Here is a 16,019-nt window from a genome sequence, read left to right on the forward strand (position 1 = left end):
GTATTTAAATGTTTTATTTTGCAATAACTGGCACCACTACACTCACGGTCACGTTATTACTACGCACCTAGCTGTGGGATGTCCATCTCCAAGCCATTGCTGAAGAGGGGAGTTTTGAGCCAGTAAGCGGTGTCCTGCTCCTCCAGCGAGGTGGGAGCTCCCTGAAGCATACCACCAAGGCATCGGCCTACCAGCAGGGCGACCGTCCTCTCCAGGTCCACAAGCCAGACCCAAGAGAGGGCCGGCTGTGGCAGGGACATCCCCGAGGTTGGCTCAGCAAAGTCAGAGGCACCTAAAAATAGGAATAGTCAGCTGAAAAGAGATGGCATATGTTCTACTGTCCAGAAATACAGAAATAAAAAAGGGGGAATCTTTTTTGAGAGATAAGGTATTGAGAGCACTACAATTTCTGTCCAGTGAAATGTCAAACATCAGAAATGTAATTTGGTGACTGGGCTGTGTCACTTCACACAGACAAGTATCGTAAGGAACAGCCAAAAAATTTTGTGTTTTTTTAAAGTTATTTTTTTGGACATTTTTGCCTTTACTGATAGGCCAGTGAAGAGAGACAGGAAATTAGGGGAGAGAGCGAGGGAAGACATGCAGGTCATCTATGACGGCCAGCTCAGGAGTCGAGCCGGCGTCCCCTGTGTATGTGGACGGGCACACTACCACTACGCCACCAGCGGCCCCCGGACGGGCCAAAATTTACATCACGTTGCAGCAAATGTGTTTCTGAGATATTGACAGCGAGAGAATAACTAAGCAACTGTTACAGACCAGCCCTAAAGTTAACACACAGCAATACAGTACATGTTCTGACGTCTTAGTGTCACATCTTCTTTCTTGCTCACCATGCAGAGGCCACTGGAGCTCCTGGTCCTCCAGAAGGGAGGCAGCAGGCAGCAGTCTGTTGAGGCGATCCAGGGGAGGCAGCAGGTCCAACAGGTGGCTTAGCACAGGCCTCGCTACTGACACCGGAAGCAGCAGCAAAGAATTGATTATCTGGCACAGCATGCTGCCTGCCGCTGACACATAGATCACATCTGGAGATGACAGAAAATGAAATCAGTATTTTAGGTTTCATAGTAATGGAAAAGTAAATAAAAAAATAAGAACTATTTGAGATTACTGAGAGTTTGGAGAGTGAAGCAGACCTTAAAGAAGTTAAGTCTAACCCTAACCCATGTATTTTTTCTTTTGCAAAGCTGACCCCAAAGTGTTAATTGAATTAGTTTCTACGATAGAGCTATACACAAATTGAAACAGTAAAATGTTTTACCATGATAAGGCAGAAGTAAATAGGCATGAGATAAGAGGATAAACAGGCAGAGGTTTAGACAGAAAGAGACTAAGAGACAAGGAGGCCCCCCCCCCCCCCCCCTGCTGCAAGAGTCATTTATTGATCCTTTTCACCTTGAAGCTTTTCTTGGATGCTGCCATTCCAGGAACTCTCTTTTATCAAAGTGGCTGAGCGGGAGAAGATGTCGGTGGAGTGAGGCAGCAGCAGCTGCAGATGCTTGTGGAGTAAAGCCACACTGCTGGAGTTCTGCGAAAAAAAACAAAAACATGAAGATCAATGTTTTATATATATATATATATATATATATATATACACACACACACACACACACACACACACGGGAATAGTGTATATATATGTGTATATATATATATATATATATATATATATATATATATATATATATATATACAGGAATAGTGTATATATATATATATACATGGGGTGTATATGTATTGTGTGACTCTTGAAGGCCACGGCAAATGAAAGGTAATTGACTTGATCATAAAAACACATACCTACAAAAATGTGATTTGCACAGCCACCCACAGCTTTTTATAACAAATAGCTACCATTAAAAAAATAGATGTTACTTTGATCCATCAATTATAAAAACAGCTTAACAATTTAAAGTCATTTATGTTATTTACCAAGACAACACGAGTTCTGAAACTCTTGGGTGTTCAATAAAAAATGTATAATTTCATTAGACTGAACATCATGTGATTCTTTCCAAGTCTGCTTGGTGCATAACTTGGTGCAACACAAACCCAGATGTGATGTGTAGAAAGTAAGTATTAGTGACATTACAGGCAACAAACCTTCTTCATAAAACAAATGTACAATATAGAAGAGACAGTAAATGCTGTACATTGGTGAACAGAGCGTCAATACCTCGGTCACAGAGTTCATGTGGCAGTAAGCTAGCAGCTGCTTCTGCAGAGAGCAGAGGAGCTGGTGGAGATGAGCTGGCTGGCTGCTGTCAGAGGAAGACGTGCCCTGCTGCAGCTTATCACTGTTCTTCTCCAGCTCCCCAAAAGCCTGATCCTGTACAGCACAAATCACATGTGAACAACTTCATTCTAGTGCTATAGGAATGCATCATGTTCAAATAGAAGTGGCACATATATACTAAATTAAAAGACTTAAAGCAAATGTGAATTTCCTTTTATTTACACAGAATTCTCACATTATTACAGAACTAAGCTTTTGTAATCTGGATTCTGCATTCTTAGTATGTACAATTTAAGCACGAAAGTTTAATTTCATTTAAGCAATTACTTTATCATATTTCAAACCCACTTTAAATTATACTCTTGTTTATCGGAGTAATTTTACCAAAACAGCAATAAAGAAATGAGAAAATCAAAAGAACTGAAAGCCTTGCAGTCTAAACATCAAGGCATCAATAATCATTGAGTACTATCTGCCTTTCTCTGCCAGTTCTAAATAGATCACAGTAATGCCACAAGTAAGGGTTTACTACTTAACAACACACATGCTTTAAATGTCTCTGATAGATGATAGAGCTCATCATTTAACATCTACGACATACTTACAGTATAAAAGCCCAGGTTCCTGAGTAGCATCTTCATGAGGATCTCAGCCAGGTGAGTGTCAGGGTGGCCTGCTGTGGCGCTGTAGGTGGGGTCTGGGGAAGCTGTGAAGCCCGGCCCAGAGGAAAGCACCTCTGGACCATCAGCAGGAGAGCTGTAACCCAGAAGCGACGCCACGTGGGTGTGGTCCTGGAGACTGGTCAGGATAATGTCCAGCTGCATCCTCTGTGGCACAGACAAAAACTGCTCATAAGAAAAACATAGCCTTCCAACAGAACACTGCTTCAGGGAAAACATGCTGGTACTGTGGGCTCATAATGAGAACACCAGGTCGATGTCTATTTCTTTCAGAGTTCAGTAAAAAAGGAAATGGATCCAGAGTACAGGCAGGCAAAAAGCTTGTCCAGAAAGAAAACAAGGCCTCAGTTAAGGTTATGATCAACTTCAGCAACAGCTAGTTATATTTCTGTGCTTCTTTGGCTTCTTTCACAATGTGATTTTATTTCATTAACTATTTCACCAATAAAAAGCCCAGATAGAGGAGAAGTTCAACATATTTGAAGATACATATAATCTGTTGCTTGTTGTGAGTTAGGTCAACACCACCCACATATCTGGTCATTAAATAACAAGGCTAAACCAGCACCTGGTTATCTCAGCTACACACAGCTAGCTGGCTAAACCTGCATCTAATGTGCAAGATCTATGTTCTTTGTACTTATTTAATTTGCCGTGCCCGGATATCTTGAAGCACATTCTGTATCAGTACTTCCACACACAACCAGCTGCCTCTGTCGTTAGCGTACACATTCCTCAAATACATGATTATAAAACATTTTAATATTGTTGAAATGCATTGTGGGAAGAAAGGGCATGCTCCTGAGGCTTTGTGGTTAAAATTCAGTAAGAGTTCACTCAAAGAGGGAACCACAGCCTTTTGCTCTGCCCATATTACCAAACCGAGTGACTCATTACCCACACTGCTCGGAGTGTAAAAGCTGCGGCCGTTAAGGCTAAAAACCACCACTACTGATAAGACAAAGTGCGTTATATTTTAAGCTCTATGTGCCGTTTCATTTTTTGCAGGAGCGCCATCAACACCTCCAACACTTAAGTCAGAGAAGACGAGCAGCTGATGTCACTGACATTTTTTGTTTCCTCCACTGTCCAATCAGATGAATTGAGAGGCAGTGAAGACAGAAAATGGAAATAAAAGGGAACAGAAACTAGTGGTGGCTGTAGCTGCATCTCCAAAACCGAACAGTTTTATCAAGGCCCTACGATCAACAACAGATGGTCAACCTATCCCTGACTTATTTTAAAAATAAGACCATACAACAACCATCAGTGTTTGACAGCAGCTTCTCCTCAAGCAGAGCCAGAACAAGTGTCACCCGCCTGTCGGTTTTTTATGCAGATCTTGAATATGAATGCTTATTAAATTGAATAAATAGTGGTAACAATCAAAAAGGACTTTTTTTTTTTTTTAACTGTTGAGGTATTCTACAATCCTGATAAGCCCCTGCATCGTTTATTACAGGCAGCTGGTCACAAGTCAAAAATGTTCTGATCTGCAGATTTTAAATTTAAAATGTTAAATTCTATCTGGAGGCAGGAAGGCAGCTGTATCTCTGCATTATATAGAGTAGGGTACCTGTCCTTTGGAAAGACTCTCCCATCTGTCGGGGCCCTGAGGCAGCAAAGAATGAAGAAGCTCCATCCTCTCTCTCAATGGAGGCAGCAGCATAGTCGCCCCCACAGACAGAGTCTCAATCACCGCCTGATGGGGCACACACCCAAAAACTTAGTCTAGAAATTATTATTTTGTCATTTCAGAGAAGAAAAAAAAAGCAGTGTTTAGGCATTGCTTGAGTTTAACAGTGAACAGAGGAGATTGTAAAAGCAACTTTCTCAACATCTTTGCTAGTTATGCATTCGGTGGTATGTTCACAACTATGTGTCTATAATTAAAATATCTGAGTCAAGAAAACAAATTCAACAAAAAAATCTCCAAATTCATTGGACCCAACTTAAATTATATAATAATATATTTGGTTTTATAAATAGAACTATAAAATGATTAATTGAATAGTGTAGATTTTGATATTGTGTTTGGAGAAAATAAGACATCTGAGGACTCCACCTTGGCCTTTACAGGACTTTTTAGACCAAACTATCAGAAAATAATCAGCTAATAAGTCAATCATGAAAATAATTGTAGCCGCAGAGAAATATATATTTGAAAGTGAGCCTTTAAATGTAATTAGATTTTGATTACCTTACTAATCAATTTAATCCAGACAGGCTAATTGTAAATATTTAATGTTTTTCATACAGAATCAAAAGTGCATCTACTTTTGTCTTACCTCCTGAATCTCATCTGGCACTGAGGCGTCCATCAGTCTGAAGAGCAGGTTCCTCAGGGGCCTGGCCTGCCGACCTAAGATGCTGGTGGCCACGCCCCCGGCCAGAGCTAGAGCCAGGTGATTGGACAAAAGCCGAAGGCACAGCTTGAGGAAGTTATGATGCTCCCTGCAAACAGAGGAAATGACTTACTGAAAACCTGATGAAGATATATTCCAATTCTGTAATTAAGTAATTTGCAAGTGCCAGAACCACAGCGGGGAGAATAACAAATGTTGAAAACCCTTCTGCATACTGTAGCTGTCACCAATACTGATGGTTGTCTGCAGACTGACTGATCTCACCTGGATGACGGGAAGGGAAGAGGAGGAACTTCACTATTGATGCCATCACAGTAGTGCTCAAGGAAGGAACGCAAGTGGGAGAAGGTACTTTCCTCGAGGTCGACACAGTACGGCCTGTGCCAAGCCACCACTTGCCTAGAGACCCAGTGAGGAAACATTGAAAGTGCTTTAATACTTCAACGGTGCTTGAGTGGTGGAAGGAATATGCATCACTGAATTCATATGGTCCAGCTATACTGTCGATAAAATCTGTAGAGACAACAGATGCTAAAGCTCATTACCTGGAAAACATGTTTCCCAAAAAGTGAATATACTGACACAGATGGAGAACGACTTTTTAGTGTTGGATGTTAGTGTTGCTCAGGCTTAAGACCTTTGATTTGCCATATTAATGTAGGACTGATACATATAACTATATGTAAAACTTAATATTGTGGCTGTTAATGAAATATCAACACAGGTATGTTCATTTTACCTAATCCAGCAAATTAAATACCTGACAAATTGGCATAATCTGACAATTTTTTACAACCTCATATTTTATTGTCTTTGCTTTATAAATAAACATAAGACCTGCATTTATTAAAAGCAAACTGTGTCTATAATGGCATAATACAATATTTTTGCCATGTTATTGTTTGTGTGTATATATGTAGGTATCACACAGGCAACATGATCTTTTTAGCTAAGGGGGGACATTTCAGCTACTGACCTTAGACTTATGTTACTTATTAAACACAGATGTCCAGAGATGTTGTGAAATCAGAGCTTGCCTTCACCCTTTCTGCTCCCTATGCGAATATTTCCTGTAAAACCTCAGTTCTGGTTGCTTGTGGTACAGCGTGTGTAATTTCTGTACTAGTCACTGACCTGTCTCTGGGTAGGGCTGTCCAGGCCAGACTGTGGGAAGTGCCAGCTGAGATCTGCTGGATTGCGACTCCGTCCAAGCCGACGACTTTCTTGGGCTTGGTGATTGGCCCTGTGGAGTTACCCTGTCCACACTGGCCCATGGAGTTATTGCCCCACGCATACACTTCGTTGTCTAGACGGTCAAGCAGAAGATAAGCGTCATGATTTGGCTGTGATGATATTTAATAGTCTGCATGAATAGCAATGTGGCAGCACTTAAACTGCAGTGAACTGAATTATGACTGTATTTGTTAAATGCATTTGAGAAGTCCTAAAGTTTCAGAGGTCACGTCTGAGCTTAAACAAAGTCAGTATTTGCTATTACATCATGCTACATCCAACCGTCCAGTTACATGTTCAGCAAACACAAAATCCTGCTGTCAGCAAAGTAACATTGAAACTGTCACTGGCAGGAGTAGCACATCAGGCACGCACCATTAAAACACTACTGTATGCAAATGTGCTGCGGCTGATGCAGTAACAGCCGTTGACAGTAACCATTTAGAAGGAAAAAGAGTGAGAGAGTATGAGAAGGCAAAAACATGAAAAAGAACATGACTGCTACCATGAGACAGGGCCAGGCAGTGGCTGTCCCCTATAGAGATGTCCACCACTCTGGTAGTAGCCAGCTCTTCAATTAGTTTGGGTCTGAGTGCTGTGGCTTCAGAAGAACCACAGCCCAAGCAAGCACCACAGCCCCAGGCGTACACCTATGAGCAGGTGACATGAATCAGCATTAGGAAAGTATTTTATTTTTGTTCTTCCTCCAGATAAAATCGTTCACGATGAGAAAATCATATCTTTAAGACAAAGCCTTGAAAGAGGAGCTTGTATTACACTACACAATTTAATAAGCCTCAACCTTAAAGTACACAGTATCACTGTCCATAATTATATGCAACCAGCAGTCAGCAGGAATTAATACACAGCTACATGAAAATTTGTCTTCAGGACAAATGTTCCAGCCTCACCCCCCACACGTGTTCTCAACAAACCACAGGTTTTAGTCCGTGTGGGTTAGCAATGCAGGGACATGATATCCTACCTGCCCGGTAGAGGTTAAGGCGAGAGATGACTGGCTTCCTGCACAAACTTTTCTGATGAACATCCCTTGAAGGGCCTCCACTACTTTTGGCTTGTACACTCGATTAGTGTCTCCATGACCTAGTTTTCCTGCAGTACAACACATGGCTATTTACAGTATCAGCATCTACTGACATTTTAGTGCTAGTGCAACACTGACATTTTGACGGGCAAAGGATATATAATAATACACAATATAATGTAGTTTTCAATATATTAAATATACAGTACATTTAGAGAATGAGTATGCACATTTCAGAAAGCCTCATATTTACACACCATTGTCTCCTCCTCCAAAGGACCAAACAGTACGTCCATCCTTTGACAGTGCAATAGTATGGGAGCTACCACATGACACCTCTCCCACATTGCTGATGTCTTTAACCAGGGTAGGAATGTTTCTGCTGTTGCTGTCACCATGCCCTGCAATCCCAAACAATGAAAGAAGTCAGACTGTTTACAAAATTTACAGAACACAAATGTGAAGTTTTGTAAAGAAATCCTTTTCATCTTGGGATATATTAGTTAGGAAACGCACCCAATCTTCCAAAATCTCCTTCACCCCATGTGTACAGTTCTCCATCCTCACTGACTGCTGCACTGTGTCTGTAGCCAGCAGACACACATACCACTACCTGACACAAAACAAACATCACAAACATCAAATAACTAATGTCAGTCAATACGCAAGCAAAGCAAATCACTAAATTCTAATCTTATTTTAAAGATGAATAAAATACCATGCGTCAAGTTGTAAGTGCTGGTTGAACCCCTACCTTCCCCTGTAGTGGCCCCTGGATAAGTTTAGGGTATTTCTGTGTTGAGCTGTTCCCATGACCAAGTTTGCCATAATCACCGTCACCCCAGCTGAACACCTCACCCTCTGTAGTAAAGGCCAGCGTATGGCCATCTGAGCCCTTGGATGATGACACCTTCTTGATGGCACGGTGGGGTTCAAAGGTCAGCTTCTTGAGAGTTGACTGATTGTTGGAGTCCCCGAGGCCCAAGCGTCCATAGCTGCCCTTCCCGCAGGCCCGAACAGAGCCATCAGAAGAGATCACAAAAGTGCAGTACTGGCCAGCCTCAATCTGCAGAGAAATGGGATTATGTCCAATGAAAGACCACAAGCTGAATCAGCATTCTCCCATGCTGTCATACTAGAGTGTGTGTGTGTGTGTACACACTACAGAAAATGATGATAGCACAGATGACCTATTAGCCATATACTTCAATGACAACCATCTAAAAATTCCTAGATATTGAATAGCATCTACAACCATTTCATTGAAAATATTGTTCATTTAATTTCTTGAACATAAGTTTTATAAATTTTTTGATCTTTCTGATTCTTCTCTTTATTCAAAACTTCAACATCTTAGGAAAAAATATTTTGTGCAACCTACAGAAAAGCTCATAAAGGCATCATGGTATTGTGCAAGAGAAATAGCACCATAAGGTAACAAGGGTAGGACAAACAGAAAGCATCTGTATGTAGCACACTTCTATTTTACATTGTATGTCTACTAATTCCATAATGGTGTTCCCTTATTCTGCTAACAGAAAGACAAAAATAGATGTTGTAGGAGGGAGATACAAATCAGGATGTGCTAATATAAAAATCTGCTCCTTTATCTTAAAATAGTAACTGTCTCCACCTATCTACATATAACAAATACAGGAAGTCACATTCCTTTGATTTATAGATATAGATTCTATGTAAGCCCTGTGATGGACTGATGACCTGTCCAGGGTGGACCCCTGCCTTTCACCCAAAAAGAGCTGGGATAGGCTCCAGCAGATCCCTGGGACCCTGGTTAGGACTAAGGGGGCATAGATGATGGATGGATTGATTCTCTGTGAAAGAATGAGTGAAATTTGAATGTTATGTCACCATGTCTATGTAAGGTAAGCTAACATTGCTTTTTATAGCTGATCAATATACAAATATGCCAAACAGGGAAACAAATTCCCCTTAAAAATAAAAAATCTGTAACCTGGCAAAGCTCCTTTTGAAACTTGTGACAGTTTGTCTACTTTCTATAGTGAATATGGGACTAACGGATGCGTCTTCTCTCAACATGTGCAGACATATAGGTCTACAGCAGACGTGTCAACTGCTCTCTTACTGTCTGTGCATCAGCAAAGCTGGCGGCCAACTTAGGCTGCAGGATCTTCTCCTGTGTACCCTCCACTAGCTGGTGGCTGCTGTTACTGCCCCACACATACACCTCACACGTTTCAGACACCACAGGTGTCTCTCCAGTCTGAATGCTGTCTGGACTGACACAGGTACGGGAGTAGTCTGATGCCATTCGACATACCTGGAAGAAAAGGACATGGGTAAACAACCCCTCCAAACGTATTTAGGCATTAGAACAAAATTCTGATTAAGAAAAAAAATATCTGGTATTTCATTAATATGTAATTGTGACATAATAGTTTCCCCAACAAGCAGTCATCAAGGCAGACTTGATGGGAAACATATAACATCTTCAGAATTACCCATCTGATAATAACCTCAAATCACCATTGCTCTTTATTTTACTTTTTCTCTGGCAAAAATATTTGACAGATTAATAAAATACTAGTTAAGTTAGAGCCACATGCTGGGTGGAAGCTGCAAGTGACAAGTAACAGGTAAAGCATTTCAGAGGGAAACCTTTATGACAGTTTAGCTTTAGTACCTTAAAGAATGCAAGGCTATCCATGCTAATGACTTAGCATGCTAATGTGTTAAGTGTAGTGTGAATGACAGTCTTCAATGTGGAATTATTGGCTTCATTGCTTACTTCTTCAAAAAGGCAGAGTGCTGCTTCATACAGTGAGCACAGGCCATCAGAGGTTCGTGTGGGCTCACGCCACTGGCTGCGATCTGCTGACGAGCCCTGAGACAATCAAACACATACATCAATATTCACTATTTCCTGCCTTCCAGCTTGACTTATTAAACCAAAAAACCTCCCTTCTTCCCCATCTGCCAATAGTGTTAATGTTTACATACCAGAGAACGTCTCATCTGCATTAGGATGTTCATGAAGCAGTCATAGCCAATGAGGCCCTCTTGATTCTGTAGCACCTTGTTCTCCTCCATAGTACTGACCACAGCTGATGCAGCCAAGGCCATCTCTATCCACTCCAGCAAGTAGCGCAGGGAACCTCTCTGGGACGCCAACCCTAGCAGTAGCTCTGAGGCAAGACGTCGCCCTAAAATGTCTGCCCCAGAGTTTGGCATGGTGACCCCTTTCAGAAAAGTGGTGACCTGGGCCAGGCAGTCCAGCCCCATCGGTGGGATCTTGCTCTCGTTGGCCAGAGAGAGCGGTGGCAGGGAGCTAACTACATCGATGGCCGTATGAATGACATCATTGCACAAGTTTATGCTACCCCCAGGACCTCCACCGGGGCTGGGTGGAGGAGGCATCATCCAACTCTGGCGCAGCAGAGCAAAAAGAAGGCTGAGGCCTGTTCGAACGCCCATCTCAATGAGGGCATCAGTGCTGGAGCGTGGCCGCTCGCTGACAGAGTGCAGGTCAGCTGAGCCCGAGTTGTTTTCCGGAGAGTGCTGCTGCTGCTTGACCTTCCCCTTGTCATGATACTTGTTGGAAAGTGCGTAGAAAATGCGCTGTAACACCAGCACACGTTTGCGCAGGGCAGCGGCAAAGGGAGAGTCAGAGCAGACCATCTTGGCCAAGGCCAACTGGCTGCTGAGCAGAGCATCCAGGTAGTGTTCCTGCTCATCGCTGGAGAGGGATTCACGCTCAAAGTCTGGGAGCTGGGGGCCCTTCAGACACAGCACCTGCTGGGGAAGCAGCACAACCTCCTTGTTAGCCAGCAGCTTTGAGAAGAGCACTGAAACTCCCTCCCGTGTGGCTATGGACTCGCTGTCCTCCGTGATCCATGAGCTGTTTAGGTGCTCCAGCCATTTGAGTTTCACCGGGGGGATCATTAGAGCCATGGCATGTCACTCTGGAGCCATCAGTCCTGAAAAAAAGAGGGGACGTCATACAGATTGTTAATATCAAGCTTATGAATAGAATTTTTCTCATCAAATACACTGCAATAATTGATAGGGATCACTTCTGATGAAGCTATATACTGAGTGGGACATTTGGTGAAAAAAAAACTTGCTATATTTTCAAAACAACCAATATTAGTGTCACAGTTTTAAAACATGACATGCACAAACAAGTTAATAACAAAACATAAGAGTGTCTGAATCAGATTCTACTGTCAACTCCCTATCTCAGTGTACATGTTTATCTCCAGCTGTTCTGAAATGTGATGGGTTGATCTGAGATAAGGGGCTACTGCCACTCAGCTCAACTTTGACGAAAAACGTCTGGTATGACATCTTCAGTGAAAATCAGACATGTTCCAACAAACATCATGCACAGTTTTTGGTCGCTGGGCAGATTTTCTCCCTGGTTTGTGCAGTAAGGACTTCAGGGGTCTTCATGAATTTATTTCCTCTGTGGCAGCGAAACACGTTATACCAGCCTTCAGAACCTCATGCTGATTAAAACAGACTAACTAAAGGGGCAGGATTTGTACTTTTCACTACCAGGTACAAAAACCATAACAGAGACATTCTTGCTGAAAGCATACACACATTTATAAACCTTAATGTCACTGTGACAAATTTATTATACAACCTGATCACAGCATGCATTTTGCCATTGTAAACGTGACTGTAAATAAATCATGCTTGTAAAAAAATGAATGGAGATCATATTGGCAAAGAACAGAAGAACGTGTCCTTCTCTGACCAAATGTTAAAATGCTGCAGACTTTCACCAAAACACACCTATTTACCTGCAATATCCCACAAATTCTACCAACGCTGCGATTATACAGGTCAGCACATTCATTGAGGGTCTTCTGAAAAGTCACTACAGCCTGAACTAAACCGGTCATCCTGTTGTAAAACAACATTTTATCTAAGACACTTTGTGGTTCTGTGCCTCCTCGGTGCCTGTTTATTTTGCAAAGCTAAACTTTCCTCACCGTTAGCAGCTAATCTCACAAGCTCCTCTGCAGCACCGGGCCATGCTAAGGCTGCTTTAATGCCTCTGAATATTTGTGAGCCCACAGAACAAACAAACAAACACAGCTGGTCCTGGGACCCGGCTGGTCCTGTGACCCGGCTGGCCCTGTGACCCGGCTGGCTTCAGAGCAGGATGGGTTACTGACCCGCTCGGTGGTTCGGGTCAGAAATGCTAAGTTAACCAGTGGCTGCTCACAGTTTTACAGATTAGTGACAGCAGCACAGGAGACAACAGCAGAGACACAGTATGGACACGTTAAATGTCTTCGCCGTCCCCTGTCAATACGTTAACTCTCCTCACCATCCCCACCGTCCCCTGTCAACACGTTAACTGTCCTCATCGTCCCCTGTCAACATGCTAAATGTCCTCACCGTCCCGTCAACACGCTAACTGTCCTCACGGTCCCCTGTCAACACATTACCTGTCCTCACTGTCCCCTGTCAACACATTAACTGTCCTCACCGTCCCCTGTCAACATGCTAAATGTCCTCACCGTCCCGTCAACACGCTAAATGTCCTCACCGTCCCCTATCAACACGTTAACTGTCCTCACCGTCCCCCGTCAACACGCTAAATGTCCTCACCGTCCTGTGTCAACACGTTAACTGTCCTCACCGTCCCGTGTCAACACGTTAACTGTCCTCACCGTCCCCCGTCAACACGTTAACTGTCCTCACCGTCCCCCGTCAACACGTTAACTGTCCTCACCGTCCCCCGTCAACATGCTAAATGTCCTCACCGTCCCCTGTCAACACGTTAACTGTCCTCACTGTCCCCTGTCAACATGCTAAATGTCCTCACTGTCCCATGTCAACGCGTTAACTGTCCTCACTGGCCCCTATCAACACGTTAACTGTCCTCACCGTCCCCCGTCAACACGCTAAATGTCCTCACTGTCCCATGTCAACGCGTTAAATGTCCTCACCGTCCCCTATCAACACGTTAACTGTCCTCACCGTCCCCCGTCAACACGCTAAATGTCCTCACCGTCCTGTGTCAACACGTTAACTGTCCTCACCGTCCTGTGTCAACACGTTAACTGTCCTCACCGTCCCCCGTCAACACGTTAACTGTCCTCACCGTCCCCCGTCAACACGTTAACTGTCCTCACCGTCCCCCGTCAACATGCTAAATGTCCTCACCGTCCCCTGTCAACACGTTAACTGTCCTCACTGTCCCCTGTCAACATGCTAAATGTCCTCACTGTCCCATGTCAACGCGTTAACTGTCCTCACTGGCCCCCGTTAACACGTTAACTGTCCTCACCGTCCCCCGTCAACACGTTAACTGTCCTCACCGTCCCCCGTCAACACGCTAAATGTCCTCACCGTCCCCTGTCAACACGTTAACTGTCCTCACTGTCCCCTGTCAACATGCTAAATGTCCTCACTGTCCCATGTCAACGCGTTAACTGTCCTCACTGGCCCCTGTTAACACGTTAACTGTCCTCACTGGCCCCCGTTAACACGTTAACTGTCCTCACTGGCCCCCGTTAACACGTTAACTGTCTTCACTGTCCCCTGTCAACACGTTAACTGTCCTCACTGTCCCCTGTCAAGACGCCAAATGTCCTCACTGTCCCGTGTCAACACGTTAACTGTCTTCACTGTCCCGTGTCAACACTTTAGTCCCGTGTCAACACGTTAAATATTAACCCGCTGACGCTGTTTATGAAAACGACGCGTCAACGGACGTTTCTGTTTACGTTAACGTTAGCAAGCGTTAGCTAGCGTTAGCATCACCCAGCTAGCACAAAGCATAAACTAGTTGCCTGGCGTTAACACCCTAGGGTGCAGGTGTGATGGGGGGCTAAAAAATAGGTGAGGCAGACACACCAACGCGCACACCTGTCCAAAACGCCATATGGAGCTATTCTGCCCGGTACTTTGGGCCGCCCTGTCTGCTGCATCACAGCAGCTTAGCTTGTTAGCTTAGCACGAACAGCCGCTCGCTCACCCGAAAGTCAAAGGCCTCCCGCCGTCACACAACGACCGAGCTGAGCCTCGGAGGAGAACCGGCCCGGTCAGCGTCTCCGCTCTTTCATAACGTTACTGTGAAAGCAGACCGAGCCACTCACGGATCTCCATGCCTCGGCCCGCCTCTCCCGTACCTTCCGCTGCAATGTGTCCGGGGAGCCGTCTGCTCAGCCCCAGCCCCTCCCCGAGCCCCAGCCCAACGCTGTGACGTCGGACCCGGCTGCCTCCCTGACCTGCGCGGTGCCGGTTTGGACCGGATGGCTGTATTTTTTACTGTCCTGCACGAAACGTTTGCAAAACTGAATCGACCGTGTCGTTCGTTTGGTCCACCAGAACTGGATCCAAACAGGGGGAACGGGTAAACAGGCCTGTGTGTTCTGAGTGGTCCACCAGAACTGGATCCAATCAATAAGCATTAATAATTCTACACATTATTATCGTATGAGACTGTTATGCTGTAAGGACATTTAAAGTTCCTATTGTTTGTATTGCAGCCTGCACTTCTTGGTTTCCACAGGAGGAGTAATGGCTGGTTAACACTAGTTACTACATGATCATAGTGCATGTGTGTGTACTACCTATGAAGACTAAACAGGAGGACTTAAGTCCTGTTACTGAGATGAAGTGAATAGAAACCCACTCAGTGGTGTTGCCTCATAAGGGCTTTTGTGGTTATCTTGACTATGCAGACGCAGAGAAGTGCAGCCTGATGTTGCAGCTTCCACTTTATCTTAGTTTTCTGTTTTTAGTGTCTTGGGCTGGACGGGAGGATGTTTTTACGCCCCATGGTTGACCGTAGAGGGCTGACACACTATGCAGAGGGAGCAGAGGAGCTGGACCCAGGGGGGGCTTGTGGCCCTCTTTGCTGTGGTTGGTTTCGAAATACAATTGAAAAATTCATCTTGTTTAACTGCTGAGAGTTTTAGTCTCATGAGCTTAGGCTTCACTGTAGATGAAAACACTCTGAGATGAAGAAACACTCATTCGTGTTTGGATGAATTTGGTGGCAAAGAAATGAACAGCTGTTCACTATCATATTTGTCCAAAAGAGGAACACACTTTCTGCGCCTGTCAGTGACAATGCAGAGCTCTAACCAGGCCACAGATTATGTTTCTTCCTGTTTCCTCAAACAATCATTTTGTTCATGGGTAACTCATTTTTGACTCTCTTTTCTTTTGTTTCTGAAACTCACGTCATCCTACTGTTATTCTTTTCTAACCATAGTTTCTGTTCTTTCTCTATATAGTTAAACTTTCAGTAAATCCAGCTATGAGGTGGCTGGGTAATCACACGAACATACACAAGCTGCATAAATGATTATTGGCCACTATGGACAGAAACATTACAAAATAAATAAAGTGGTGAAATACAGCCATTCTCTAGCTTTGCATAAAGAGCTGCTAAATAAACTATTACAGGTTTGTATACATTTATTATACAT

The 16,019-nt window shown here is 43.7% G+C and overlaps 1 protein-coding gene across 7 annotated transcripts in view; it reads right to left on the bottom strand.

The window, feature by feature from the left end:
• The window catches only part of herc1 (HECT and RLD domain containing E3 ubiquitin protein ligase family member 1), a 51,860-nt gene extending 37,102 nt beyond the window's left edge, over positions 1 to 14,758 (bottom strand). For all 7 annotated transcript variants that reach the window (XM_026319733.1, XM_026319734.1, XM_026319736.1 and 4 more), the window contains exons 1-18: positions 14,558 to 14,758; positions 10,561 to 11,537; positions 10,349 to 10,444; positions 9,686 to 9,880; positions 8,336 to 8,647; positions 8,098 to 8,194; positions 7,839 to 7,982; positions 7,522 to 7,649; positions 7,042 to 7,186; positions 6,438 to 6,609; positions 5,568 to 5,702; positions 5,226 to 5,391; positions 4,514 to 4,639; positions 2,863 to 3,084; positions 2,198 to 2,350; positions 1,417 to 1,549; positions 855 to 1,046; positions 68 to 292 (exon numbers count right to left, since the gene is read on the bottom strand). In XM_026319733.1, the coding sequence (XP_026175518.1) occupies positions 68 to 292; positions 855 to 1,046; positions 1,417 to 1,549; positions 2,198 to 2,350; positions 2,863 to 3,084; positions 4,514 to 4,639; positions 5,226 to 5,391; positions 5,568 to 5,702; positions 6,438 to 6,609; positions 7,042 to 7,186; positions 7,522 to 7,649; positions 7,839 to 7,982; positions 8,098 to 8,194; positions 8,336 to 8,647; positions 9,686 to 9,880; positions 10,349 to 10,444; positions 10,561 to 11,511 (3,592 nt within the window). In that variant the 5' untranslated portion in view covers positions 11,512 to 11,537; positions 14,558 to 14,758. The remainder of the gene's footprint in view (positions 1 to 67; positions 293 to 854; positions 1,047 to 1,416; positions 1,550 to 2,197; positions 2,351 to 2,862; positions 3,085 to 4,513; positions 4,640 to 5,225; positions 5,392 to 5,567; positions 5,703 to 6,437; positions 6,610 to 7,041; positions 7,187 to 7,521; positions 7,650 to 7,838; positions 7,983 to 8,097; positions 8,195 to 8,335; positions 8,648 to 9,685; positions 9,881 to 10,348; positions 10,445 to 10,560; positions 11,538 to 14,557) is intronic.
• Positions 14,759 to 16,019: the final 1,261 nt, after the last annotated feature.

Source organism: Mastacembelus armatus, chromosome 3, assembly GCF_900324485.2.
Source record: "Mastacembelus armatus chromosome 3, fMasArm1.2, whole genome shotgun sequence".
NCBI lineage: Eukaryota > Metazoa > Chordata > Actinopteri > Synbranchiformes > Mastacembelidae > Mastacembelus > Mastacembelus armatus.